This window comes from Trypanosoma brucei, chromosome 11 (genome assembly GCF_000210295.1).
Source record: "Trypanosoma brucei gambiense DAL972 chromosome 11, complete sequence".
NCBI classification, from domain to species: Eukaryota; Euglenozoa; class Kinetoplastea; order Trypanosomatida; family Trypanosomatidae; genus Trypanosoma; species Trypanosoma brucei.
The window spans coordinates 1,361,618-1,388,746 of NC_026744.1; the positions used below are offsets into that span (position 1 = coordinate 1,361,618).

Genomic DNA, 27,129 nt, shown 5'->3' on the forward strand with positions numbered 1-27,129 from the left:
ACATCGCTGTGTTCTCCCGATAGCGATCACCATCACATACTTTTCGACGTTATCGTTGGAGACGACACAGATGCACTGAGTTGCCCGCGGCTTCGAAAGCCCATGTACGCATGGCTAAAAGCTGACTGGAGGAATTTCCGTCTCAAGGTTGACGAGATCTGCAGGAAAATTGGTAGAGAGAAGAACATCAACACTCTGGAACAGAAATTGAGCTCCGCCATCCGCATTGCGACGAAGGTCTCCGTCCCCCGTGGCTGCAGAGCAACGCCACCACATTGGACACCTGAGCTCGCGAAACTCGATGAAGAGATCGCTGGATGCGGACCCTCCCACCGAAGGGAAAAGTTGGTAGCCACGCGTAAGCAGATCCTGGACCGTACCACAAAGAAGAGATGGAGCACGCTATGCTCCAGACTTGCGGTGTCAGACCGCTGCAGTTGCCACATTGTCAAGAAGGTATATGCGCCACGACCACTAACCACACCGGCTGTACTTGTAGATAACGCGGCCATCACGGACTACCGTCAAGCTGAGAGGTTCAGTAAACTGTACTCGTCCCGCGAAAGAAGGCACCCCAACTCACACCCACCGGCACCAATAAAGACGATAGCGAGTGAGTTCAGTCCCATCACAATGGCTGAACTACGGAGATCGATCAAACTGCTACCGAGTGGATCCGCAGCCGGACCTGATTGCTTATACAACGAGGCACTGCAACATCTCGGTAGAACAGCGCTGAATGTTGTTCTAAGGCTATTCAACGAGAGCCTACGAACGGGAGTCGTGCCGCCTGCATGGAAGACTGGTGTTATCATCCCCATCCTGAAGGCCGGAAAAAAGGCGGAGGACCTCGATTCTTACAGGCCTGTGACGCTCACGAGCTGTCTCTTCAAAGTCATGGAGCGCATAATTGCCGCGAGACTTAGAGACACTGTTGAGTCCCAGCTGACGCCGCAGCAATCAGGCTTTCGCCCCGGATGCTCAACGCTCGAACAACTCCTGCACGTCCGCGCTGCCCTCTGCCGCCCCACGCACCAATATCGTACGGGTGCTGTATTCGTCGACTACGAGAAGGCATTCGATACAGTAGACCACGACAAAATTGCGAGGGAAATGCACATAATGAAGGTACCACCCCACATTGTGAAGTGGTGCGTATCATTTCTGAGTAACCGAACTGGCAGAGTGAGATTCAAGGAGAAGCTTTCCAGCAGCAGAACATTTGAGCGAGGAGTGCCACAAGGAACTGTCCTTGGCCCAATCATGTTCATTATTGTCATGAACTCGTTGAGCCAGCGCCTTGCAGAAGTGCCGTTGCTGCAGCACGGATTCTTTGCAGACGACCTGACGCTACTTGCGAGGCACACAGAGAGGAATGTCATCAACCACACACTACAGTGCGGCCTAAACGTGGTGTTACAGTGGTGACAAGAGTACTTCATGTCTGTCAACGTAGCGACAACAAAGTGCACACTCTTCGGGTGTACAGAGCGCCACCCCCTTACATTACAACTGGACGGCGAAAGAATAGGAGCTGACAGGACACCAAAGCTTCTAGGAGTAACATTCCAGTGTCTGCAAGGGATGGCAACACATGCGGCCGAAACGAGACGCAAGATGAACTTCAAACTACTGCACTTAGCAGCCATCTCAGCTTCTACATGGGGGCCAAGACGACAAGTACTGAGAGCTTTTTATCTAGCACTCGTGCAGGCACACACCATGTATGGCATTGAGGTATGGTACTGGGACGCTTCGGAACGAAGTCGCGACCTCCTTGCAGCAGCACAACACAAAGCCAGTCGAATCATATCTGGCATACCACGTGGGACGCGCAAAGAGGACTCTCTGCTGGAAGCAAACCTCCTGCCACTCAAGACGGCCACTCTTGTGCGCAGCATGAAATTCATGCTGATGTGTGAGTCACGAGACAGATGTTTGCGCCGCAGTGCTGAGGAAGTATACCACAGCAAACACCCAGTCAGAGTCTTACATTCCCGCATCATGCGGTCCTACCCCCACCTCCGCATTGAGCCACGGGAGCACCCACTAGAGACATCGACGCTCCGCCACAGCTGCCGACCGCTATTTCACACGCAGATAAAGCCTGTGTGCGCTGATGACCCTGACGATGTCAAAAGGGAGGCTTCCGAAAAGTGGATTGAACGGCATTTTGCACGGAGGGGGAAGGAGCCACCGCGGCGAGAGCACTACGAATTGTGGACTGATGGATCCGTGTCCCTCGGTGAGAAGTCCGGATCAACTGCCCTGCTCTATAGAAACAACACGCTGATTTGTGCACCCAAGACCGGAGCAGGGGAACTCTCATGCAGTTACAGAGCGGAATGCGTAGCATTAGAGATAGGACTGCGACGGCTGCTGAAATGGCTTCCGGCATACAGAAGCACACCGAGCAGGTTGTCCATCTTCTCTGACTCGCTGTCAATGTTAAAAGCACTGCAGACAGGCCCCCTAGCCGTAACGGACCCAATTCTAAGACGACTATGGAGGCTTCTGCTTCAAGTTCAGAGAAGGAAGGTGCGTATCCGACTGCAATTTGTGTTCGGCCATTGTGGCGTGAAACGGAATGAGGTTTGCGATGAAATGGCCAAAAAGGCCGCAGATTTAGCACAGTTGCGAGACACATGGATCCCCGACATCATTGCTTATGCGAAGCGAGTGCTTAGGTCGGAAGAAGTCCATGAGAACACTCATAGGTTTGGTATCACGGGCAACCACTTTCCAACAAAACATAAAGAAGAACTGACGAGGGAAGAAGAAACGGCACTGGCACGCTTTCGGGTTGGGTCTTCAAGACACTATGGATGGATGTTGCGAAAGATCAACCCGAGTGTGCCTCCACAGTGCCGATGGTGCAACCCGCAACATGCAGCGATAGGACCAACAATACAAACACAAACAGCCCCACCTGTTGCGACACGCACTCTTCAGAGAACCTCCGAACCGACCAAATGTACGGAATGTGATGCCACATACCAATGCCGCTCGAGTGCTGTAACGCATATGGTAAACAAACATGGCTTTGTGCGAGCTGATGCCCTCCGGAGGATCAAATACGGCGATGCAACACCTGCAGTGGATATCCCCCCGGAGCCCCCTCCAGTGCTGGCGATCGTTCCTCTACCATCGAGCACACGAGTCCCGATGAGACCGCAGGTGCTTCATTGTACCATCTGTGCCTCCAAATTCGCAGTGCCAGGCCGACTATTACACCACCTTCAAACAATACATGGCATAGGCAGCGGTAGTTGCCGCGTGAAAAGGGGGCGGGAGAACGAGGACTCAGAGCAAGGAGATGGTAGCGCTCCAGCAGCGCCAGCCCCTCAGGATACACGGAAGCTGCCGTTTCAATGTGACCTGTGCGAGGCGAGCTTCGGTACACGTTCTTCCCTGTCACTACACAAGAAATTCAAACATAAGAGCATAGTGACGGAGGACGGTACCGTGGTGATGCTGCAAATCCCTCGTAAGCATGCCCGTGAGGGAAGTGTTGACGTCGCGGGAGAAGACGAGGTGCAGTGTGGTGTGTGCCAAAAAGTGCTCAGTTGCAGGGACTCCCTCATCCGACACTGTAAGGTTTTCCACAAAGGTGAGGGAGTCGAGCTTAAATGCAGCAAAAGCACAAAATTGTGTGCCACTGATTCCCCGCATACAAACGCATCCATGTTGGTGTGCCCGACATGCGGAAGGCAGTGTGCTAGCAAAACTGGCCTCACCCTACATCAAAAGAAGATGCATGGTATGAAGGTAGAGCGCGCTGTTACCAGCCAACGCGGCGACTGCGAAGAAACGTCGCTGCACTTGATGAGCTGTCACGGTTTGAAGGAATTACGTGTCAGGTTTGCGGTAGAGGGTGGTGTGTGTGCAAGATGTATGTTTTTCTAAAAGGCTGGCGCAATTTCTCATTGCGGTTGAACGGAGCCGGCCGCAGGTGAAGTCCTCACCTAAGGTAACAGTCATACAACCCACTCTCCCTTCTACAACTTCCCCCCTTATTGCCGAGTGTGGAGCTAGCAGGAAAAGCACCGGACGCAAGAATAGTCCAGACACCCTCAGAGACAGAGGGTATGCGGTCAACAAGCAACAGAAACAGAAAGAGGGGGAGAGAATAATAAACTAATAACAAAAAATCAAAACAAAAGGATTGCTAATTGACATCTTTGGGAGAGTCCGGGGTGGGAGGCTTTTCGCCCCATCTGCTGTATTCCGTTCAAATGCGGAGCTACAACAAAAATTATAGAGAGTGTGTTAGGCTGAATAAAAAAGGGAGACTCTGCCACAGTCGCCAGACCGACAGCATCTCAGGGCTCTACGGTGATGGCTGATGGCCGCGCCAGTGGGGGGAAACTCTCCCGAAGGCACGAAGAAAATTTCAAAAAAAAAAATCTTGCTGTTTCGACCAAATGAACTTTGCAGCGACACCCAGAGTGGTGACCGTTGATGCAATCACTGCCCGGAGCTGACATTGCCGGCCACCCATCTCGTGGCCTCCGGGTGCGGTGCATATGGTAATAGGACTCGGTCGATCGCTTGATTTTTAGTTGGTACGAGGTCGGCTCCGCTGCATGGTGCTGCGCGTATAGAGTTGCTCACGGTGGAGCCGTTGTTCCTCTTGCGTTGCTGATGCTGACATTTTTCGACCTTTATATTGATGGGTGAAACGATAAGACGAAAAAAAGGTGTTTGTAGCGATTGTAGTGTTGGCGCTTCTTTTTCCCCCTATTTTTAACGGGTGCCTAATACATAGCCACTGTTTATGCTACGCTGCACTACTCTCTTCGTGCGGGCGTGAGGCAACGTCAAGTTTCTGCTACATGTGTATCGGATAGACTGATTAACAAGCTTATCATAACCTATTTATCCCTCCGTTAGAGACTTTTCTATAACGAGGCGTGATGTTTCTATATTCTTCATGGCTCTGCAATCACGCTGTGCTATTTTTGCCCCAGATTTGCTAATGCTCACTTCTGGGAAGTATATTCCCCTCGTGGACGACTCAAATATTTCAAGAGCTGAGGGACACGGTGCTTCAACCCCTGTAACCTTCTTTACCGCTGCGCATATTTATTAATTTAGGGTTTCGAGGAGCCCTTGATGTGGTATGGTATGTGTCCTTGATGTGACTGTTATTCTCATTACATCTTTATTTTCCATGTGTGTCGCAAGAATATAGGTAAAGAAAATGTTTCGGTGCTATGGACGAAAACTGAGTCCCCAACTACGTGACATTATACACCGACTGGACTTTATTGAAAAACAGATTATTGATCTCAAGGCTTTTCGAGATGCGGTTCAGGCGACGTTGCCAAGCGTTGCGACCGCTGCTGATGCTCTAGCTAGGAAGCGCCAAGAAACAGCAAACCAAATTAATGTAGTGGCGAAGGATCCTTTGACGTCCGAGGAGTTCGTAGAACTGAATCAATATTATGCCGTTCAAATGGTTCAAACGTTAGCACTTCGTAATATGGTGCACATAAGGACGCATGAGGATCTATATTCACACGCCCGATTAATTCACAGAGAGTATCTTGTACGTGTTGCACAGCGGGCCCGCGCACTTAGTCATGCATGTGTGGGGTTGTCTCAGATGCCTTCTATTCAGGAACTACGCAGGTGGTATGAGTGGAGTTTCCATGATGTGAGGAGTACGAAAGCTCCAGTCGATGCTGAGAGCGCTCTGAAATTTGATACACTAGTTAGACGTCTTTTTTTGAGGCACTACAACGTGAGCGCACTTCTTAGCGAGGGCATGCACGAACTTGGGGAGCGCCAAAGGTGGGATGAACACTCTCACTCCGATGACCTTCTTACCGAAACATTTGACGAGCTTCAACGGTTCTTCGATGAATTTTGTATGGGTCGTGTGAGGTTGCGTTTTCTCGTGGGAAATTATGTTCAGTTGTCGACGCAAATTTTGCGGGTGGAACCACGGTACTCTGAGAAGCTTACAGCTCCCATGTATTTTGACCACGACCCCGAGAGCTTTGTTGGACAAATATGCCAACGATGCTCATTAATAAAACTAGTAGAGTGCGCGATACGTTCCGCAAGGGCGTCTTACAGTGAGTTGGGTATTGAGCTCCGTGTAGCTGTAGATCCTGATGCAACGCTATCTGGGATTCCATACATTACGTATGATATTTTATCTGCGTTAATTGACGATGCCATTCAGGCTAATGTTCTACGGCAGGAAAAGTATGGAATACCATTCACGCCAGTTGTGATCACTATTGCTCAACGCAATGCCAATGAGCAGTTTAGTGTCCGTGTTTCCGATACTGCCGGCGGGATGCCCCTTCATCTTGCCCGACACGTGTTGAAATATTGGTTTGCGTACAAGTGCACGGATGACATGTTGAAACTCGCTAAAACATGGACACATAGTCCCATACGTCTACCATATGCTTACTGTGCAGCCAAGGTTTTAGGGGGGGATATATCAGTGGTTTCCATTGATGGTTATGGCACCGACCGTTTTCTTCATCTTCCGTCAGACGGGATAGAGAGGGTTCGTTTTTAGCAGTCAGCTTTTGCTAATCTTAATTTGTTTAGCTGAGATACTTACGTTTACACCTAAGCAGGAGAGCGAACGGACACACAGTTTACTACTTTTTTCTGAACTTGTCAACTATCGCTCGATTTTTGTTAGCGCTCACTATTTGTTTTACTCGTATTTTAACGTGGAATCCTCTAATGAAATTACGGAAACGAACGACTTTATCTTTTCCTGCTTATGGACATTTACCACCTTACTCTTCCTCTCTATTTTTTCCTTTGCGTTCCTCTGTTCGTGGAAGGTGGTTACTTGATGCTTTACCCTCATAATTATATCTGTACGACTACAAAATTTTTGTTCACCATTAGCAAGCATAGCCGTTGCCTGTTTCTACAAAAAAAAAAACAAGCGACAGGGTAAGTGAATGTATAGATTAAGCGGGATGTTTATGTGAAATTCCACTAGAGGAAAGCCGTTCAAAAGTCCAACTTCCCCCCACATAGGACATTTTAGTTGTGCTGAGTGGTGTACCTGCTAACTCGTGCGCTCGTGCGGGACTACATCGTGATCAAGGCAGTTGTTGAGAAGTGTAAGTAAGTTCTTACTGTTTTCTTTCCCTGCGATTAATAAAGACAAGAGTTCTCGGCGGAGGGGTATCGAAAAAAGTGATCATGTAGGGGGATATGCGTGCTTGAAAACTACCGTTAGCGTTTCTTCTGGAGCGAAGATCATGTTTGTGGAAGTCACTGGTGATGCCGTGCTGTACCCACGACGGGCTGTATTATCTTACATTGCTTCTTGCGAGCCCCACGGTATGCAGTTTGATATTTGCCCGCCCTTACTCTCTGAGAAACACACATGTGCCATGGATGTTGTTGGGTTGCTCCGGGGTGTAATATGCATATCGTCTTTAACCCTGGGAATGCGCGGTGTGGTGGGTTGCATGAGAGTTAGCAAACCACACCTTACTCGCCAGCAAAGCTATGTTTTCTTTCCTTTTTGCTTTATTCCCACTTCTTCAGCGCCGTTTGTTGCTGGTCGATATTCCGCCGTAATTAAAGAGAAAATGATTCGTATGCACGGTAAACACTACTTTTGTATAAAAGTGCCAGTGTTGCGCCTTGCAGCTTTCCAAGGCGTGCAGGGCGGGGGGGGGGGGCAGGGTGTTATTCGAGGTCACTTGAGTGGCTGCGGCGCGGTGAGTTGTGTTCTTTTCAGCTCTAAAAAGGCCGCGGTAATGATGTGTGAGATGGATTCGTTTTTTAAGGCGATGTCGAGCTGGTAAAGTGAGAAAAAGTTGTGCGGTGCCGACGTTGGCGCATTCATCCCAATTATAGGAAGAGCCTTCTATCTCTCCATCACATATTTTGGTTGTAGCAACGATTTTTGTTGGATGTATTTAGTGACTTTAGGCATATTCTTCTATGCAGATATGGATATTGAATGAGGGCATATAGTTGTATTCCATCACGGTGATCTGCGACAGGTTTTAAATAAATTAGCTTTAGCCCCGTTGTTAACATCCGTTTTGAGACCCGTGTACGACGTTTGGGTGACACCTTCATGATTCTATGCTCGAATAACTGCCATTTCAGTGCTGGAGACTTGATTACTGGATAATTATACAAACATTTGAAGGGAAGGGCGCGTTACAGAGGTAAATAAACACACAACGCAAATTTTCGATTGCTGACCTTTTTTGCTATCAGAGACGGCGAGGGAAAGGAAGCGAAAAGCCTTCTTCTGTGAAGACGTGAGCGCAAGGCTCACAGCAAAGAGGGAGGTTGCAGTGATACGAATCGACGGTAAGCATGTTTGTGTGTTTTTCTGTGGCTATGTTTTTTAATATTACTGTTTATGAACCGCTGACGTCAGTAACACAGATTTCACTGCTTATATGGTCTCCTCTTTTTATTTCTTTAAGTTTGTTGTAGAGAATGTGAAACATATGAAGGTAATACAACTGTTCTAACTTCCCCCTGGGCGACAGTATAGCTCAACGAAGAAGACGGAAGGCCATGACCTGTGGTGCTGTACAGGTGGGATACTTCGCACAAAGGGCGCATAACGGAAAATATTGCGTATGTTAAAAGCGATTTTATTTTGTTTCTTTTGAGTTCTTCAGACGTTTGTCTGTACAGGTGGAAAGGGGGGAAAGACTCGTATTTTAATTTTACCGCAAAAAGAAATTAAGTTTTTGTTAACTAGTGTGTGACTCACATAAGGGAGCACACTTAGATGAGCGGATCACATGAGGTGGGATAAAGGTGCAGGCGTGTGTCCATGATGCTCCTTTCTTCTTTTTTCTTTTTTTTTTTTTGAGAGAGTTTTGTGGTTGTCATCTGTCTTTTATTCTGTTGGCCTTATGCTCTTTCTTGGTTGAGTGAGGTAGTAAAGGGTATGGTGGGGTATTGTCGTGAAGAGGAGCTACGGTTGCGTTTCGTGCATGATGGATTACAATGGAAACCGTAATGTTACCCGTGTTCAGTGTGTGTGTGTGTGTGTGTGTGTGTGTGTGTGTGTGTGTGTGTGTGTGTGTGTATGTGTGGTTGTGTGCCGTCATTGACAGGAGATCGCGTCTCTTGTGAGAGTTATATTACAGTTCGGCGCAACGGTTTTGCCACGTTAACGCTGTTGGAATCTAATCAGAGATGTTGGGATACCTTGAAGTGTATGTTTGCTGCTAAGGTTGCTCGCAGTGTTGTGCCCCTATTGTGTTGCGTAAGTAAAGGGTTGACTGCCCTTGTTGCCGGTGTGGGAAGTAATGAGTCTGTGCATGCTTCCCCTTGTTTGCGTTTGTGGCGTATGGGTTATGTGTAAATCGTTATTCTTTTCTGTTAATCATCGTGAGGAGCATGTTGATATAGTTTTTGGTCTTTTCCGTTCATTTGTGACAGGGGGTCAGCTCCAGGTGGTGCAAAAGTACCAGAATGAGTGGTGTAATGCCGAGGCGAATGATTCCACTGCGGCACCATACGATGCTGTCTCAAAAGGTTGAAGCGTCCTTTCACAGTGTTTTTTTTTTGGGGGGGGGTTCTGCTTTGTTGAAGTGAGCGCTGGTGGTGTTTTGATTGCAAGTGCTGAACAAATGGCAACATTACATGATTGCCCTTGAAGTGTCTGCATACACCCTGATGGGTGAGCGGAGCACATTTCTTTATGTTAGACGGCGGTTGTGGTGCTGAAATTTATCATAGCTGCCTGTGAGTGCCCATCTCGCCCCATCCAAGGATGCTTAGATATTGTTCACTGTTTCCATATTCTTTGTTATTTTTTAAAGGCGAGGTTAAGTAAAAGTAGATTGCTGCATATTGCATTTGTGCGTAGGCCAGTACCGGCGGTTGATCTCACGAAAATTACTTTTATTTATTTTTGTGGTTAACAATAACCCCTCTCCTGCCTGGTTGTTCCCAACGAGTGTGTATGGATCTGATGTTCTCTTCCAACCACAGTGATTGGACCCACTGCTGTATTGGTCGGCGCAGAATTTGCCGAAGCTTTTGTTTTAATATCTACCTTGCGGTAAGAGGAACCTTGCGAATAACGTGTAAGCAAAAGTGTCAAAAACCGAACGCTTCGATGTCCCCCCTCCAAATTCGAAGTTTGAGAATTTACCTGGATGCTGGTGCCTAGCCTACCCTATTTCCCCCCCTTTTTCCCCTGCGATTGTGTCTCATGTAGTCAGGTTGCCGAAAGGCTCAAAGTTAATTACATCGCAACATCGGTTCGATGAACTCTAAAGACACGAATGAGTTGAAAAGGGGTGCTGGGTACCTAAAAGAAAAAGCAATAATTGGGCTTACGCGTGTGACGGGAAATGAACTGGATCGTGCCATATACAAAGTTACAAGTCACAAGCTTAAGGCCCCTAAGGAGAAGCACATGCAGCGGGTTTTGGCCGCGACACGCGGATATAGTAGCCAAAAAACTCACAAAGGTCGCAACACATGCGAGTACATTGTTTCTGAGTTTGAGAAGCGTCTTCATACACACAACTGGATCGTTGTATTGAAAACGTTGGTGACGTTTCATCGCTTAATGAAGGATGGTTCGGACGAGGTGAATAATTGTATACAGCAAAACCGTAATATTTTTTGCTTTCGCAACATAAAGGACCTTTCAGAGAGTTCCGAAGGGGCCGTACAAAGTGTGTTTATCCGCCAGTATATGTATTACCTCGAGGAGCGTTCCTCTTCTCAACGGAAGCTAGGTGCTTCTAAACGTATGGAAAACAGTGAATTTGGCGTTTTTCTTCGGTCCCTCGATGTTGACACTCTTGGCCCCGTCTTTGAGTCGCTGTTGGTGCAACTTTCTGCACTTGTCGAGGTACAGTACAAGGAGGCTATAGTTGACAACTTTTGCACGATGGAGGCTTTTCAAAGGCTGGTGAACGATGGGAAGCTACTCTATCAGATACTTTCAGACCGGGCAATCTTTATACTTGACGGCTTTAGTGGGTTTACTCTTCAGCAGAAAAAGGATTGGGTAAGGCGGTATCGGGAATACACTGTAGTGGGAGAGAGACTGCGCTTACTTTTCGAATCAATCGCAAACTCAAAAAGGATGTTTGACGAACCTCCTCCACCCCTAAAGGCGCTTCCCGGGTCTTTATTAGAGAGCCTGGAGAGAGAAGTCCGTTTGAGTAGCATAGCTCACGAGGACATAACCGAGACGCTCGAGAGTCTGGGTATAACTGCCGATGAAAAGACCCCACTGAAGGCGACAACTTCAGATGGCACAATGGCAATATACTCACCAGTGGGGGCTGAGAAGGCGCTTGACACCACAGAGACAGGAGCACCTCCGGTCACTGAGCCCAAAAAAGAGTCTGGTTTCTCAATTGATGATCTGTTTGTGCCTCCTCCTGTCACCGACTCTCATCAACAAACATCTTATAACCCGTCCACAATACCTCAAGGTACCCAGATGGAGGGGCCCCTTATTCAAACTGAGGCGAACCCAAACATGACCTACACTTTCCCAACCGGGGTTCCTGTTGGTCAAAACTTCTTCGGCCAACAACCGACAGGGAATTCATTGACGTGGGAGGCCCCCAGCCCTGCACCGGGTTCGATGCAGCCGCAGTCTGCAGCGGGCATCGTTCCCTCGTGGAGTGATTCGTCAGCATCATGGGGTCGAGGTAATTGCGGTAGCAATACTGTGGATCCGTTTAAGGATCTTTACGCGAGCCAGAAGGGAGGCCAGTAGTCGAGTGGCAGGATGAAAACGTTTTCCAATTATTCAGGTCGTGTGTTGGTGCAGTGGTTGGGTCTGGGTAAAATACTGTGTCCTTATCACTGAGGTAGTGAATATATATATATAGATATATATGTTGATGTGTGCCTGATAGGCGAGATCACCACCTATTGGCCCGTGCGGCGACTGCTTTCCTTCTTTTGTGCGGTACTAGGAGACTGAGGGTTGTAAGGGACTTCCCCTATTCCTATGTTGCCCTTTTGGGACGGCCTAGCGAGGGCGTGACAGTAGTGGTGCTACTTGAGGTGGGAAAGATTTTGGAACCTCTGTATTTGCGTTTGGCAGAGGTGGGTTGGCCGCACATCGGGGGTGGACGAAGAAAAATCAGTTGTGTTGTTTTGATTACTGTTTTTGTTCTCGGGGATGCTCATAGCGGTGCACGGTTTTCGAATCTGGTGCCCGGGCTACGAAAGGGTGTTTTGAGGAGGGGGTGGATCAAAAGGAACGCCCTTTTCGTAATTCTGATGCTTATTACCCTCCATTTTATTGATGCTCGTGTTTCAAGGCTGTTTAATGGTGGCATTTCCCTCGTAGGGAAGCTTCTCTTTGTTGTTTGTGGCCCTTTTTTGTTCCTTAAGGAAAACCTGGACCGCACCCGTACTTGCATGAATCAGGTTTTTACGCAATAGGTCGGCGGTATTTGGGGTCCTCTACCGCGACCCGAAACCGACACCCAAACAAGTTATCATTTCTCTTTTTTTTTTTTTTTGCGGGACTTTATTCTTGTGGTATAGAATGGCTTGGAGTCCCCCCTTACTGACTGTACTCCCAACACGCTCGGCCCTTCCGTACGGCCGCATTTTCGTGTAGGCGACGCAACCGGCGGGTGGTGGTTGTTTTTATGCTTTGCGTGGGGCTTGGTGACCTGTGGCACATGTTCGGTGACTTCAGGTCAAGAATTATTTTTTATGTGCCCGCTTTCAGTTGATTCTATTCGTACCACCACTTTCCCCCTTCTATTCATAACTTAGTAGACGGTATTTGTGAAAATGTGCTAGGGAATTGCCGCACTTCAGTGCGTTGTGGGCGTTTTTGAAGATACGGAGTTCTTGTTAATTCCCACGTTGACATACTTTATTTGCTTGCTTACTTGTGCTTCAGATTCCTAAGCTCCTCAATATTTTTGAGTGTTACATTTTTTTAATGATGTTGTTGTACTACGTAGGTCATCCATGGAAGAGCAAAGTAAAGCATATATCATTTGTGATGGGTGAAGGAAGGGCGTTTTGACAAGTGCAATGCATGCCCGTGGTCGCTGCAGTTTTTTGCCGTTGTATGACCGCTCACAAAACTCCCATCCCTCGAGTGAGTATGCACGTTGCTCAATCGTAGTGTGGTGCGTGTGGTGCCCGTTATTTTCGTACTTTTCAAACATTTTCATGCACTGAGTATATGCTACAGTTTCCGCTCATATTTCATTTTACCCCCGATTTTTTATTCTTTGACTTCCTCCCTCCAGTTGTTCAACGATTAGCAGCGTTCCGACAAGGTTATGAGGGCTCTCCGCCTAACTACATTTATCACTGCCACTAGTGCCGTTCGCTTACAATCAGGAGGAAATTATGGTCGGCAACCTCCACGCGAATATCGCCAACGACCCCACCAACCTCAGCATCGTTTTGGTGGCCCCCGTGACGGACGGCCGCAGAGGGGTTCCCCGCCTCCTCAGGGGTCTTCCTATGGCGGGTCTTGCAATAGGTTGAGCGAACCGCAGTTGGTGGCCAAACTGTTAGAGCACTTTCCTGTGGGTAAGACATCTATCCCAGTAAACAAGTGGGCGCCTTTTGTGCCCGAGGACATTCAAGAAGCGTTGGTACCCTTTGGGGGGTTGGCTCATTTTGCAGCGTCACAGACTAATTTCTTCATTGTTCGCAAGGAAAACGGGTTGACAGTTGTAACGCTTTCTACGATGGCCTCCACGTTGTGTGTAGAAAGGGAGAAAAGTATCAAAAAACGTGAAGAGAAGGCAGCAGCTTACGCTGCTCGCCGCCGCGACCAACCGCGGCGTTCACACTAGAGCAACCAAACTGTTGACGGTATGACTCAGCGCAGTTTCTAGCGAGGTTTTTTCCCCTCTTAATGTTAAGTAGGTATGCGTATGGAGCGAGCCTGTCATTCCACCCGTATGCTGTCTTCTCATTTCTTGGCCATCCTTTCCTTTGTTCTCACTTTTCTATATGATTATGATTGTCATTCGGTATGTTTGATTTCTGTTGCAAGGGGTAGGGATTAGGCCATGGTGCATTACTCCCGCAAGCCACAGGTTTCCTCGAAGACGGCCAAGGCGAAGATCGCCGACCTCCGCTGCCACTACAAGAACACCTTCGAGACGGCTAATGTGATCAACGGCATGAAGCTGCGTAAGGCCCAGCAGTTGTATCGGCAGGTCCTCGCCAAAACCCGCTGCATTCCCTTCAAGCGTTACAATGGAAAGATTGGCAATACGGCACAAGCCAAGGAGTGGGGACAGACGAAGGGACGCTGGCCACGCAAGTCCGTTGTAGCGATGCTCTCATTGTTGAAGAATGCTGAGGCAAATGCCATCGAGAAGGGACTCGACCCCGGAAAGATGGTCATTAAACACGTTCAGGTGGATCAGGCCCCTCGCGTGCGTCGCCGTACGTTCCGTGCCCATGGCCGCATAACGCCGTACATGCGCAGCCCGTGCCACGTACAGCTCTTCATGACCCAGCCCCAGGAGCGCGTTCCTGTTCCCAAAAGCAAACCCAAGAAGTAGGCCGCTGATGGGCTTGTCCTTAACACTCATTTATTGGTACAAGTATTTACTTTATTTTTTCTGAATATCATGAGCGCATCATCATGCTGCTGGTGCTGAAGTAGAGTTCCATGTGACCAGATATTTTCCGTTATCTTGGTTGTGGTTCTCGGCAGCTTGATAACGACTCAGCTCGCAGTGTTTTCACTCTCTCCTGTCTTTCTTTCCTTTATGCTTTTTTTTTTCTGCGCTCCTTCTGGGTTAGTCGGCTACGGGAATGTTCACTGTATCTTCATCGATGCGCTGCGGAACTGCATATCGGACGGCCGCCGATCGATGTCAGGTGAGTCGTTATCATCAGCAACTCGTAGATAGCAGATACTGGAACTGTTCAACCCCTTCACAAGCGTTGTCCACTTTGAGCGTACTGGCTCGATCACGCACGGTCGTTGATGCACTTGACGTGGCCGCGTTAGGAGCGCTGGAAGCCATGGCTCCCAGCATGACGCAGGGTGAACGTACCTTGCTTCAGAAGTTTTCAACATTTTTGAAATTCAAAAATACCACTTGTCTACCGCCCGCTTCACCTCATGAGTCGAATGCGTCCCCCCTCACGGAGGACCCTAACGCCAATGTAGTCGCCTTGTACACTAAGCTTATGGGGGAGAAGCCTTCGGTAGGTGTGGAGGAGATCGGGTCCATTTCGTTTTCATCCGATTCGATCCTTCAACTCAGCACGGTGGGTGCTCTGATGTTATTTGAGATGATGGTTTCTACGACGTTTCAACCTTGTGCCAGTTGGCGGATTGAGGATAACATCGTCACTCTTCTTAACTACCTAAGGAATACTGTGATCCGCGGTGATACTGTCGATTCCAGAACTCTAGGGTGGATCATGTCGAAGCTTAACAGCGCAGGCTCGCCTATTGCTTGTCGTCCCTCAGAGTGTGGCCGCCTTTTCAAGGCTTGTGTGAAGCGTCTCAATGATATCCTACCGCAGATGTCGGTGAATGAATGTCTTCAGATACTACCCCTAATCGACACTACAGCTTACGAGAGGCCGTTTATAGTTTGTGTGGAGATTGTTAAACGTCTCGATGCTTGCTCTGAGATAGAACTCAGTGACGTGCGGACATCGACGCTGCTTTCCGCATTGAGGTGTGAAGATGTGACGTTAAAGACTTTCATGAAAATCTGCCGTGTTATTTCGAAGGAATTCCGTATAGTCGAGCTCAGTAAGGGTGAAAGTTTGCTTTTTCTTACAATTTTAGTGGCACGCCTCAACTCCAGTGCTTCGGCCGAAGATGTTGGAATCATTGGGAGCAATGGGAAGGTGTGGGAGGTCCTTTTTGCGCAACTTTACGTGGATACCGGTGACATGAGCGTCGTCGAGTGCATTGAAGCGCTTATGTGTTTGGAGGTTTTATATTTTTCTCCCCTCATAACTGCGGTCCCAGGTGGCTTGGTTGAGAAATTGAAGAAGAGAGTGTTTTTTGTTATTCGGAAGGCCATGAAACAAAGACATGTAACCGCTCAGGAGGTTGAGCTCTTTCTCAAATCCCTACAGCGCCTAGGGGAATTGCTCAAGAGGTGTCTTCTTTTCCCTTTGCTTGAGAAAGACACGGCAATAATCACGGAGCTTCAGGCAGAACTGGCACTTCGTTTAGTACAGCAAAGTGTAAATACAGCTTGACAGGTAAGTGTTTCACTGTCCGTGGCTGCGGGTCGTTCTTTTTTGTTTGCCACGTTTTCCCTCTCTAATGTCGGAGTATCGAGGTTCTGAGTGTGTATTATGTTGTTGTGGACCGTTTTTCTCCTTTGTCGTATTTGGGGTTCACTTGCGATTGGCGGCCAGTGCTTCAGACACGTCATTAAGAAAAAATTTAAGGGCGTGATGGGAAAGGGATTTTCTTCGCTCTTATGGTATCTTCACGAAGTTATACCTTACGCTGTGAGAATGAAAAGTGTTTCCATTTTCCTTCTTTACAGGTTAGCCAATTCATATATATTGAGAAAAAAAAGAGGAACACAAGTTATCGACCACGTAAGTCGGTGACTGGAAGAACAAGCGAAAAGAGGGGCAGTAGCAGATGATTGTTAGGGCGAAGTCCCTTTGGCTTCTGGCCTTCTTTGCACTCAACACCGCGCTTTTAGCGGATGCTGAGAATGTCACGTTAAAGATCGTCCGAGAGTTAGTTCTACGTGATGTTGGAGATGTGGTATTAACTCCCCGTTTTCGGGAGAATGTTGACAAGTACCTCCGCCGTCATACGGATCGAAATGTGAAGGCAAACGTTTACAAGTCGCAACCCGATGTCACTGTTGTGGCGCGTGCGTGGTTCACGGGAGACTCCAAAGAGGCCACTGCCTCATACAACAGGGTGAAGGACATTTTCGACAGCTGGGAGGCGCAACCAAATGACACGCTTATTAGTGACTTGAACAACGTCTCTCTCAGGGAGCTTGGAGTACAACCGCGCTTGATTGAGCTGTCAGATCAATGTAAATACGGGGAAAGTTACATAGATCAATCTGCCGAAAATTTTGGGTTCAACAATCTCACACTTGAGATACGCATGTCTACAAACCCTCAAAGCGATTTGCGCTCTCGGCTCTGCCGTATGCTTCCATTTGTTGACTGCTCCCTCATCGTGCTTGATGTAGTCAAACGGGTTAATAATCTGTACACCACGAAGGTGACGATCACTTCTCCTAATAGGAACTACTGCCTTGTGGTGCTGATGAATAATTTCCACTATGCCGCGGCTCTCTTACCCGATATAATAGAGAATGTTGTGATTGCAGGCAAGGAGGTATTTAGACGTCCCTCCGCCAACATGGTTGAAGACGGAAGACTTCAATCTCCATGCGCTCGCCGTTTTTGGTACCTTATCTTTCTCCTCCTGCTGATTCCCTTGAGTTTATTTGTGGGACACAAGATGTATTACAGTGGGCTTGAGTCCGGGAGAAAGGCAGCGCGTGCGTTGGAGCGGGACATCCGTGGTGGTGTCCGTTATCAAGGGCAAGCCTCTTCACAACCACTTGAAGGATGGCAGTATATGGAGTCCAATTACGCTGGATCCTCGTCGAATGGCAGTCCACGCATCGGTAGTAGTAGCCGGCAAACCAATCAGTCACAACGAAAAGTACATCACATGTACTACGACCCGAACGAAAACTGGCAGAACAACGAGGTCCAGATGATGCGATCTTCTACAATACCCTCTGCTTCCAGCCGCCAGCAGTAGATCTAACGCGCATATTCGCACTTTAGTAGACTAAATCCCATAGAAACAAGTGATTTTCCTACATAACGTTTTCTTCCTTAAAGATTCTATTTCTTATCGTCTTAGTTTGTGCTGTGTGTCCACACATCTTTTTGCTCCTTAGCGGAAGATGCAGGTGGCGTATTCCCATTAAATTTGCTGCGATTCGATATCGTTTGGGCAACACTTACCCTATCAACCGCTGCGTGTCTCTTCATTTTCATCTTGCTACGGGTTGTGATAATCACGTGCTTTCTAACTTTCAGGCTAGGGCTGGTGCCAGTGGGTTATGGTATGGTTATGGTGAAAACGGGCTACGGAGAGGCCGAACGACAGCGTAGCAACTCTTACTTCATTTGATCTTTCATGTTCAGAAGGGCTGACATAAATCCGTGACTAACCTCGGTGCAGAGTTCCCATATGGCGTTTTACGGGGAGCCAACATGCCAAGCTGTCGTTTGCGTGAAGTTCCCCCCCTCCCCGAAACTGAGAGCAAATACGTGGGTGATACGCTGATCGAGATCCACTACTTCATTTTTTGTGGGGTCGACTCAGGTCGAAAGTCGTGTACAGAGTGCTTCTATGCGGGAGGGTTTTATTAAGTGCATCGGTTGCTGCTGCACTACCTACTTCTGGCTCAGTTGCCTGGTGGGGTTGGAGGGTACCAGACAATGCTTCATTGAACGACTGCATCCACCCTCTATCGGAAGGCGGTCGAAGATATCACAGGACTTGTGGCGATCTTCGCACACCGCGTATGCGTTTCTTAAACCGTGTGGGGTCGCCGTACGCTTGCGCTGTGCTTCAGATGCCAGCAGAGCCATCGACACAGAATGAAGAGGAAATGAAGGAGCTCAGACGGCGGTCTCCGTGATGGTGTGTGAGTGAGTGTTGAGCGTAGTCCCGCGACGTTTGTTACTGCGGCAGCACGTCACGTGTGTTTGGGCCCGTCCGGCTCTTCCACTGGTATCATTCAGTGAAGGTAATGAGGTGCTATTCCCCCTACCGTTTCCTTTTCTGTCGGATAACGGTCCTGCGTGGATTAACCCACCTTTCCAAACCCTTCCGCAACAGAGCTTTACCCATAAAAAAAAGGAGAGGGACACGGAAACAGTTATCTATACGGTTAAGCAAATCGGCGTAAGAAAGGGGACAGCTGTTTGCGAAGCAGACTTACTGCCATCAACCAGCCGAACGAGTAGACTCCCGCATCTGGACTCTGTAGCAGTCGGTTCTTTGCAAGTGCAGGAAGCGGGGGTCATTTAGCTTGGGTGTGTTCTACCAGATGTTGGCCTTCAAAAGGCCGAAGATTCAAAAGCTGGCTTTATCAAATCGATTTTCAAGGTTAGGTAGGGTGTGTGGATGTGCGGTATAGTGAAGTGTTTTCGCTGCCAATGTCATGTAGTTAGGTGCCAAATGGGTTGACAGCCGCTGCTTCATTTCACTATTAACTGAAGGTGAATGCTGCGGTTCTGTATTCTAACACACACCATGCCGTTCACACCGCGGAGGTACTTCACGACGGTATGTATGACACGAAAAGCCTCGAGGCTTTGCCTCTTGCCGCTTTAGAATAATTTTTGAAACCCAAAGCGTTTCTCGTTTGGGTTTTCTTTAGCGGCGTAGTGTACGTCACTGCCCTACCTTGCGTTTCGGAGAGTGTGTCTTTCTTCTAGAAGCCGGTGGTTGTAAAAATGTTACGTGTATTCTTGAATTTTATTTGCTTGTTTGTCTAGTATTTGGAGCAGTTACCTTCGGGTGTCATTGCATGCTTCGGCCGAGATCGGTACTTTTATGCTCCTCGCTGCAACGTGTGGCGGGTGCTATCGAACTTTCAAAGGATTATCAGAGCATTGAGGCCAGGTCTTGTGAATCAGCAGAGGCAGAAGAAAAGAGGAAGGAATATGAAAGATTTCCCCTGCGCTATCAACTATTAGAGTGCAAACCAGGTGTTCCATTGGCGCTCATGAAACTGAAATATCTCCTAGCCTGCCGAAGGACCCACCCTGATGCAGGTGGCGATGCGGAGGACTTTTTAAGAGTTTGCCTCGCATATCAGGATGTCATGAAGGATTACGGGGTGGAGACTATTGAGAACAAGATTGTGAACCTGGGCAACTTTCAGGTGGATCGACACGAGGCGCGTAATTATCTGGAGGGCCGAGCCCAGATAAAGGGTTTCATACCCGTATCTACTCTGGAGGATTACATCAGTAAGTTGGAGGAGGTTAAGGCACGCATTGGCGATGATTTGGCTGAACGCCTTGCCACCAATGATGACGAAGCTCTCCTGCTACTAGAGGATATCGAAGAGATTATGGAAGCGAACGGCCTACGAACTGTCCGGCTGGAAGTGTTGGAGAGTGGTGATGTAAGGGTGTTAGAGAAACCAACACTTACAGACGGCACAGAGCGGCCTTTGCTCATTGGGGATCTTGACAACCTTAACAGAGGGACACTTGAAGTGGATCAACCCTTCGGCCCCCCCTCTGGTGTTAGTGAGGATGGGGGTGTGCATTTCGTTGGGGGGAATGAAAGTCACGATGAGCAAGGACTTGATGCAGCTGAGGGCCAACGGGCACTGAGGACAGCGGAGATCACTGCTGAAGACATTGAAGTGCTGACGGCAAAGCATACGGTTCAAGACCGAACTGATGTGGCCGGACTTGCGTCCCGCACGGCTACAGAGGTGATGAACAACACGGAAGAAGTGTATAAAATACGGCTTGAGTCGAGCGTCCTCTACGTTTTTGTAATCTCTGTTTTTGTTCTTCTATACGTCTATGTCGAGGGACTCATGCGGGCGAAGGTTCAGGAGAAAAAGCGTCCGCAAGTAATGAGCCATGTGACAACGGACACGATGCTCCCGTGGTGGGGAAACGATGCAGAGTACGAGAGTCAAGTGAAGCGCATTTTTGTGGAGGAATGGCGTCGCGCCCGTGCGAGTTCGCGTCGTGTGCAGACCTTCCAGGACGGTGTGAGCCGCGAGTCATTGGATGAGAACACCAAGAAAGAGCTGGATCTTGGCATATTTACTGTGACGGCTGAGCGGCTGCGTGAGATGAGAGAGCGTGCGGAAAAACACACTGGGCTTCGGTAGTGACCGCAGCTGAATATTATGTCTTTATCTTGTCATATTTACCCCGTTTTCTTTTCCTTAATCTTGGATTTTTTCACAGATACATTACTATCGTTCGAAGCTATGTCCCTCCTGGAAGGGGAGGTTTGAAGAAAATCAAGAAGCAAAAATGCTGTGCAAACCACGTGATCAATGGTGTAGGAGTGTGGGGGGAGGCGAAGAAACAAGACCGTCGACCACTCGGTGGAAATCTTAGTTGATGTGTGTACGCGTGCGCGAGTATTTTATCCTTTACTTTCTCTTTTCCTTACTTTCCTCTTTCGCTCTGATCCATCGCGCCACCGAATCTTTGCGCGAAGAAATCAGTATCAAACGGGGACACGCAAGGGGTAGGAACATTGCGTAGTAACGGTTTCGCGAGTAAAGCAGGAGGGGGAAAAAGCGAAACACGTCGAAAAGGAGTGAGTACATAACAAAATGGCCGTGGCCTACGTTTTCGATGGAGCCGTACTGAAGCAAATGAGTTTGGAGGCAGGGCACCCCAAATTTACTGTGCTTGATACCCCATTGTGTTCAGATTCTGCAGTTACATGCTTCGGCAAGGACGAGTTTTACTTCATTAACGGAAGCGTTCCCAATGTATTGCGGCATTTTGGCGGAAGAAGCGGCTGCACTGAGCACTTTCTCCCAGGCCCAGCTCATTGCTTGCTGGTGCACCGTCAGAAGGTGTACTGTTGCGGTGTGGATTGCTTGTATGTATTTGATCCTCTTGGTGAGGAGGTGGAAACCATAGAGCTTGGGCAGCAAATCAAAGAGCTTACTGCAGCAGATCATGGATTTGTATTTGTCAACGACCGACACGAGCTTTACGCTTTCCACTTCACTCGCGGGGTCAAGATTGTGGGAACCAAAGGACCTGTGTCCAAACTGTTGGGGCACCATAATCGCTATGCTGTCGTTCTTCTCGACAACGGCGACGTGATTTCCGTTAATGAGGAAGCGGAAGTGCGGGAGAATCTTTTTCCACTAAAAATTAAGGAACGCTTTGTTGCACTCGACACTGGCATGACCCTTGCGCTGCGAGAAGACGAATTGGCTCTTCATATGAATGGCACCTGGTTGTGCCTGGATGGTTTTAAGGGTCGCGAGCTCCAGTTCCTTGGCGTGCCGCCAACCCCCGCGGAGGATGCGTGCACCATTTGCTTTTGTGATTTTGAGGATGGCGACGGTGTTCGACTTGACTGCGGCCATCCGTTTCATCGTGATTGCCTTGCTGAGTTCTCGACACACGCAAAAAGTTTTGTTGAGAAGGGTGAACATATTGTTTTTACGTACGCCGTTTGCCCATCGGGCTGCGGAACCCACATCCGTCATGCCGCTGCACCGCTCTCTGCGTACATGAACGACTTGTACCGGGCTGTTACCAAGGATGCTGAAGGGAGGCTTCGCGAGATGGAAAACAAAACCCTTGAAGATTTGTATTACTATGTCTGTTGTCGATGCGAGAAGCCTTACTACGGCGGCAACCGCTGGTGCTCCCGGACAATCTCCGGGGAACCTTGCAAAAAACCAAGCGAGCTTGTCTGCTCGGACTGCAACGACGACTTTCTTTGCCCTTCGCACAATCATGATTTCGTGCTTTACAAGTGCCGGTACTGTTGTAACCCTGCCACGCACCTGTCTTTCGGTAACCGTTATATGTGCGATGCTTGCAACAAGAAGTGGGAAGGCACGGAACCGGAACCAATGGAATGTCCAGGGGCTGAAAAGTGTCCTCTTGGTGGTACCCATCCTACCGGTGGTTCACAACCGCTTGGGTGCATGCTCTGCACCCTCTTTGATAAATGTGATGCTAAACACTTCTTCCCACCACAGTAAACAGGGTTCTTCCCATGTTACTTTTGATCTATTTATCATTTGCTTGTGTTTAAGGTTGGTTATGAATTGCACGAGGAGTGAACCGAGTGTTTAAATATTTGTGTTGCAGTTTTGTACGCACCTTCCTTTGTAGTTTGTTATAGTCCTTTCTCCCTTTACGCCGTTTTCTCCCCCTTCTTGCTGGCACCTATCCAAAACCAGAGGACTTGCTTCTTGTACAGTATTTGGGCGGGAATAAAACTCTTGTATCAGAATTAGGTAACGTGAGCTGTAGTGCACTAATGTCCGGTAGAATTTACAAGCTTTTCACAGGGAGGGAGCAACCGCAATGGATGTGGGACCTGGCCTTAGAAACGCGCATTCCGGCTCTCTTTATGGCCTACGCTGTATATGTCAATACACGCTGTTACTACGATGCTCTGAGTTCCTATAAAGCGAACTCGAAATGGGGCATAACTCGTGGGAAATTGTTGGAGCTTAGAAGGCTTGACTACCGTTACATTAGTGTCCCTCGCTACGCATTGCGCTACGAGTACGAAGTGGATGGCAAGAAGTACGTGTCAACGAGGGCGACAACCGGTTCGCCCTACAGGAATTGGATGGAGCGCTTTTACAATGATACCATTACTGAGTCTGAGTACCTTCAAGCCATTCCAGTGCTGCGCGTGGGGGAAAACTGTACCGTCTTTTATAGTAAGAAACATCCGGGAGTTCATTCGGCGCTGGCACACGATGCAAACTCATTTGAAATATCAATACTGTGCTTTTTGGCCGTTTTCCCGCTTCTCATGGGATACAATATGAAAGCGCAGTGGTGGATGATAAAGCGGGCTTACAGGCCAAACAAAATGTTACGCATTCGGTTCCCCCCGAACTGTCGCACCCCACCGCCTCCTGAGGCACCATCGAATCCATGTCACATCTCAGCTATCCCTAAATCGTAGGGTTGACTCCTTTCTTGTTTCCATTAGTCTCCAGGGAGAAGGTATGGCTGATGATGATGGAACGGCCGCAGGAGAGGGGTGTGCGGAGTAGATGTGGAATAACGGTCTCTCTTTTTATATATATTATTTTTTTTTCGTAGCTGTGACACTTTTACCTGTTTGTTATTCTATCAGAGGGTGCCAAGTTAGTGCTACACATCTTATCGTTACTTTAGGAGTTGTTGTGGCGTTCGCATTTTTTCTGACTCCATTTCTTGTAAAAAAAAAAACAAAAAGTGTTGACACATAATTGAACATCTGTGTGTTTGAGTTTGTGTACCTGAGTGCACCTACACTGACGATGTTTTCGCTGCTTTTGGTTTTGCAGCTTTCCCATTTTCTTTGAGTAAAAAGTTTGCTTCCTTTCTTCCTTTGAAAGTGGGGACGAGGAAGGAGAGACAACATCAAGAAAGAATAAAGGAGCATACTGGAAAGTGTGATGTCGGGTGAGAGTGTCTTCAACCTGATCGAGCCAGATGTGGAGTCGGTGCAACCGCAACCGCTGCGGAGAGTAAAACTCGGAAAGGGAACTGCTGCGCCTCCGACGGCATCCACATTCGGTTTCCATGGGACAAGCGCAGTGGTGGCAAACGTAGGCGGCGAGAATACGGAGCCGTCTGTGCACCCAGCAAAGAAACCAACGGGTACATTCGGTCGTGAGGCCTCCAGCAGCGTCAACCCTAGTAAATTTCTCAAGAAAAACGAAGGTGTCGGTACTGCCAGCCGCGGAGTACCAATCGTGGACGCTACCAAGTTTGTCAAAGCCGAAAAAGATGCCTCGAAACGGAAAGATGACGTTCCCAATAGGTATGATAAGCCGGTTATGGGTGTAAAGACTGAAAAAAACTACGTTGTGGCGAATGCCGTAGAGAACGTTCTTGCCCTTCCTACAAAGTGTATTCCAACTCCAATGAATCGTGCGGTTGATCGAGCTGACTTCGGTAAGGTGCCCAAGTACCTGAAGGAAGTGAAGGCCGACATCGAGGAACGACACGCTTTAGTAGAGAGGCTGAAGGCTGCCAAACGTGAGGCCGAGGAGAGGTGGTCGGAGTTGTCTGGGGAGGAACTCGAGCAACTAAAACAGGGATTACAGCGGCGCTGGGATTCTCTCAACAAAGATTATCAGTCCCGTGGTTTCAGTAAGCTGCAAACTCCCTCTCAGAAGGCCCAGCACGAGGCTGTGGGGAAGGAGCTGAATGCGGTAGAGTTTGCCATGCAGAAATTGAGTCGTGCACATGTATTTGTTTACGATGATCGAAATTAGAGATTAATTTTTTTTTCTTTGACTACTCTCCTTTTCTCACCACAACTTACCGCATGTTTGTTTGTTTTGCACTTTTTGCATGTGTGGAGGTGCTGAGGGAGAAGAGGGCGCACGGCCGTCGGAGATAGAGGGCGAATAATTATGCGAAAGTGGAGGGTTGGTTGGCTTCTCATGTGCTCGTGGCTAAGAACCGGTTTGCAGGAGCATTTTAGTTTCGTGCTAGCGAGTCTACACACCCCCAGTCTATTCCAGACTCCTCTTTCTTTTTCTTTTAGCGCCATCTCCGTCATCCGGCTACGTAGATGTGTCAAGCAGTTTATGATATGTATAATTGTGTGCACCTCATCATTCTTGAAAGCTATTAAACGATGCATATGCGTATGCACGCTGGCACCTGTGTTGACTCACTAATGATTGATCACGCCATAAGCTCAGTGTACTATTCTTCTTTATTTCTCTTATTATTTCCTTGTGTTTTGGTTTAAATCGATCTGGATGATTATGAAGGAAATTTGACGGCTTCCCCCCCCCAACCCGACAGACCATCAATGAACTTTCCGGATAGTAGGGTACTTAGTGATGAGTTCCCCCGCCGGAAATACAAACCATCATCTGCGACCCGGTTGGAAGATATAGTTCTGAAGGGGCTTCACTATGGGCAACGTAAGTTGCTCTTGTCTGAGATTGAATTTCTTTCGGCATATTTGGAAGGCAGGCGGGCTGGGGCGAAGCCCACGCTAGTGGTTTATGCGGGTGCGGCGAACGGCTCACATCTTCCCTTCCTCTTTCAGCTTTTTGAAGCGGTAAAGTTTGTTCTTATCGATCCTGCCCCATTCTGTGATGCTGTGCGGGAAATTTCACTGAACAAGCAAGGACCCATTTTGGATCTAGTGCAAGGATTCTGCACCGATGAGTTGTGCAAGCAGCTCTCTAGCTCCTACGGTTCAACCTATGATATTCTTCTTGTTAGCGATATTCGTTCGGGGGTACCAGAGAAGCAGTCGAATCGGGAGAATACGCTGATGATCATGCGTGATAACGATATGCAGCGAAGTTGGTGCTGGACGCTAAAGGCAGAGGCGGCTCTGCTGAAGTTTCACCCACCTTATCCCCCTTGCCGTGATAGAAACTCACGGCACTACGATGAGGCGGATGACACGCCTGAAAGCATAGAGTATTTGGATGGAGTTCGCCTGTTTGGAGTGTGGGCACCCAAATCGTCTTCCGAGTTGCGGTTGTGCGTGCAAGGGCCGTTCCTCCAGGGGGCTAGTTTCCCGATGCGCCGATATGACTGTACTACGCATGAGGAACAGTGTTATTTTTATAATACAGACAACCGGTACACGCGTGACTGTGCTGCTGAGAGTGGGATATTGGAACGATACCTTCAATTGTTTCCCTCCGCGTCCTATAGCGACCCCACGGCCCTATCAATGACGATTAGTAATTTTCTCGGGTTTCCTCTTTTTCTCCCACTCGACTCGTCGTTTAGCGAGAGTGACGCTCGCTGGGTAACTTTGTTATACTCCACGCGGATCCCTACCTGCTTGGAATTGTTCACCACCCTGCGCGGAAGGGTGACGCATACCGTCATGAAACAACTTGCTGAGGAATGGCAGAGCGCAACCACCGTTCCGAAGGGGGTCAGTATTGATTCCGTTGAGCTAACTTCTGAGTTCTGGAGGGCGGTTTGCGCTGGTGACCTTACTGAGGCGTACAGCTTTCCTAACATTCGCTGGCGTTTCGCCAATCTACTTATCTCGAGAAGAAGGAAGAGGTCAGCCTCTGATCGTGCACCATGATTTGATGGAGGAGGTAACGAATAAGTGAGGGGTTTTTGCTTGGAGGAGGTCCTACCCCTCCGCACCACACCAGCTGGAAGTTGGCTTGTCTGCGGTATTTTTGTGAGGCGTTTTCCTTCTGCTCTCTTTCTGTGGGGTGTTTTTTCGTTGTGTGCTGCCCTACTGTTTCTCCCTCATTTTTGTTCTTTTCCATCATCAGGGTGCCCAGCTCAGCTCTGAGAGGCATGACATGTGGTGAAGAGAAGTAAAAAATGGCTCACAAATACCTGTGGAGGCTAGTATCGGCTGGAAAAGCCGAAGAGAATCTGCAACAACTACTATAGCGTGCACTCAGTAGGCATAATGGCGAAAAATCGTATCATGCGCCA

At 48.5% G+C, this 27,129-nt stretch overlaps 12 protein-coding genes across 12 annotated transcripts; all 12 read left to right on the top strand.

The window, feature by feature from the left end:
* Nucleotides 1–5,203: 5,203 nt before the first annotated feature.
* TbgDal_XI5400 (pyruvate dehydrogenase (lipoamide) kinase,putative) lies at nucleotides 5,204–6,541 on the top strand (the record flags this gene model as incomplete). Its single annotated transcript, XM_011781384.1, has 1 exon — nucleotides 5,204–6,541. The coding sequence occupies one exon, from the start codon at nucleotides 5,204–5,206 to the stop codon at nucleotides 6,539–6,541; it is 1,338 nt and encodes a 445-aa protein (XP_011779686.1).
* Nucleotides 6,542–7,247: 706 nt separating this feature from the next.
* On the top strand, nucleotides 7,248–7,802 carry TbgDal_XI5410 (T. brucei spp.-specific protein; the record flags this gene model as incomplete). Its single annotated transcript, XM_011781385.1, has 1 exon — nucleotides 7,248–7,802. One exon carries the CDS (start codon nucleotides 7,248–7,250, stop codon nucleotides 7,800–7,802), a length of 555 nt encoding a protein of 184 aa, XP_011779687.1.
* A 2,444-nt stretch (nucleotides 7,803–10,246) lies between these two features.
* Nucleotides 10,247–11,725, top strand: TbgDal_XI5420 (clathrin coat assembly protein, putative; the record flags this gene model as incomplete). Its single annotated transcript, XM_011781386.1, has 1 exon — nucleotides 10,247–11,725. One exon carries the CDS (start codon nucleotides 10,247–10,249, stop codon nucleotides 11,723–11,725), a length of 1,479 nt encoding a protein of 492 aa, XP_011779688.1.
* A 1,540-nt stretch (nucleotides 11,726–13,265) lies between these two features.
* On the top strand, nucleotides 13,266–13,790 carry TbgDal_XI5430 (hypothetical protein, conserved; the record flags this gene model as incomplete). Its single annotated transcript, XM_011781387.1, has 1 exon — nucleotides 13,266–13,790. The coding sequence occupies one exon, from the start codon at nucleotides 13,266–13,268 to the stop codon at nucleotides 13,788–13,790; it is 525 nt and encodes a 174-aa protein (XP_011779689.1).
* Nucleotides 13,791–14,009: 219 nt separating this feature from the next.
* On the top strand, nucleotides 14,010–14,510 carry TbgDal_XI5440 (60S ribosomal protein L17, putative; the record flags this gene model as incomplete). The annotated part of the gene is made up of 1 exon (XM_011781388.1): nucleotides 14,010–14,510. The coding sequence occupies one exon, from the start codon at nucleotides 14,010–14,012 to the stop codon at nucleotides 14,508–14,510; it is 501 nt and encodes a 166-aa protein (XP_011779690.1).
* Nucleotides 14,511–14,766: 256 nt separating this feature from the next.
* Nucleotides 14,767–16,182, top strand: TbgDal_XI5450 (hypothetical protein, conserved; the record flags this gene model as incomplete). The annotated part of the gene is made up of 1 exon (XM_011781389.1): nucleotides 14,767–16,182. The coding sequence occupies one exon, from the start codon at nucleotides 14,767–14,769 to the stop codon at nucleotides 16,180–16,182; it is 1,416 nt and encodes a 471-aa protein (XP_011779691.1).
* Nucleotides 16,183–16,579: 397 nt separating this feature from the next.
* On the top strand, nucleotides 16,580–17,737 carry TbgDal_XI5460 (hypothetical protein, conserved; the record flags this gene model as incomplete). Its single annotated transcript, XM_011781390.1, has 1 exon — nucleotides 16,580–17,737. One exon carries the CDS (start codon nucleotides 16,580–16,582, stop codon nucleotides 17,735–17,737), a length of 1,158 nt encoding a protein of 385 aa, XP_011779692.1.
* Nucleotides 17,738–19,523: 1,786 nt separating this feature from the next.
* On the top strand, nucleotides 19,524–20,855 carry TbgDal_XI5470 (hypothetical protein, conserved; the record flags this gene model as incomplete). The annotated part of the gene is made up of 1 exon (XM_011781391.1): nucleotides 19,524–20,855. The coding sequence occupies one exon, from the start codon at nucleotides 19,524–19,526 to the stop codon at nucleotides 20,853–20,855; it is 1,332 nt and encodes a 443-aa protein (XP_011779693.1).
* A 456-nt stretch (nucleotides 20,856–21,311) lies between these two features.
* TbgDal_XI5480 (hypothetical protein, conserved) lies at nucleotides 21,312–22,712 on the top strand (the record flags this gene model as incomplete). The annotated part of the gene is made up of 1 exon (XM_011781392.1): nucleotides 21,312–22,712. The coding sequence occupies one exon, from the start codon at nucleotides 21,312–21,314 to the stop codon at nucleotides 22,710–22,712; it is 1,401 nt and encodes a 466-aa protein (XP_011779694.1).
* Nucleotides 22,713–22,993: 281 nt separating this feature from the next.
* TbgDal_XI5490 (hypothetical protein, conserved) lies at nucleotides 22,994–23,656 on the top strand (the record flags this gene model as incomplete). Its single annotated transcript, XM_011781393.1, has 1 exon — nucleotides 22,994–23,656. The coding sequence occupies one exon, from the start codon at nucleotides 22,994–22,996 to the stop codon at nucleotides 23,654–23,656; it is 663 nt and encodes a 220-aa protein (XP_011779695.1).
* A 478-nt stretch (nucleotides 23,657–24,134) lies between these two features.
* TbgDal_XI5500 (hypothetical protein, conserved) lies at nucleotides 24,135–24,959 on the top strand (the record flags this gene model as incomplete). The annotated part of the gene is made up of 1 exon (XM_011781394.1): nucleotides 24,135–24,959. The coding sequence occupies one exon, from the start codon at nucleotides 24,135–24,137 to the stop codon at nucleotides 24,957–24,959; it is 825 nt and encodes a 274-aa protein (XP_011779696.1).
* Nucleotides 24,960–25,507: 548 nt separating this feature from the next.
* Nucleotides 25,508–26,761, top strand: TbgDal_XI5510 (hypothetical protein, conserved; the record flags this gene model as incomplete). The annotated part of the gene is made up of 1 exon (XM_011781395.1): nucleotides 25,508–26,761. One exon carries the CDS (start codon nucleotides 25,508–25,510, stop codon nucleotides 26,759–26,761), a length of 1,254 nt encoding a protein of 417 aa, XP_011779697.1.
* Between the last annotated feature and the right edge of the window lie 368 nt (nucleotides 26,762–27,129).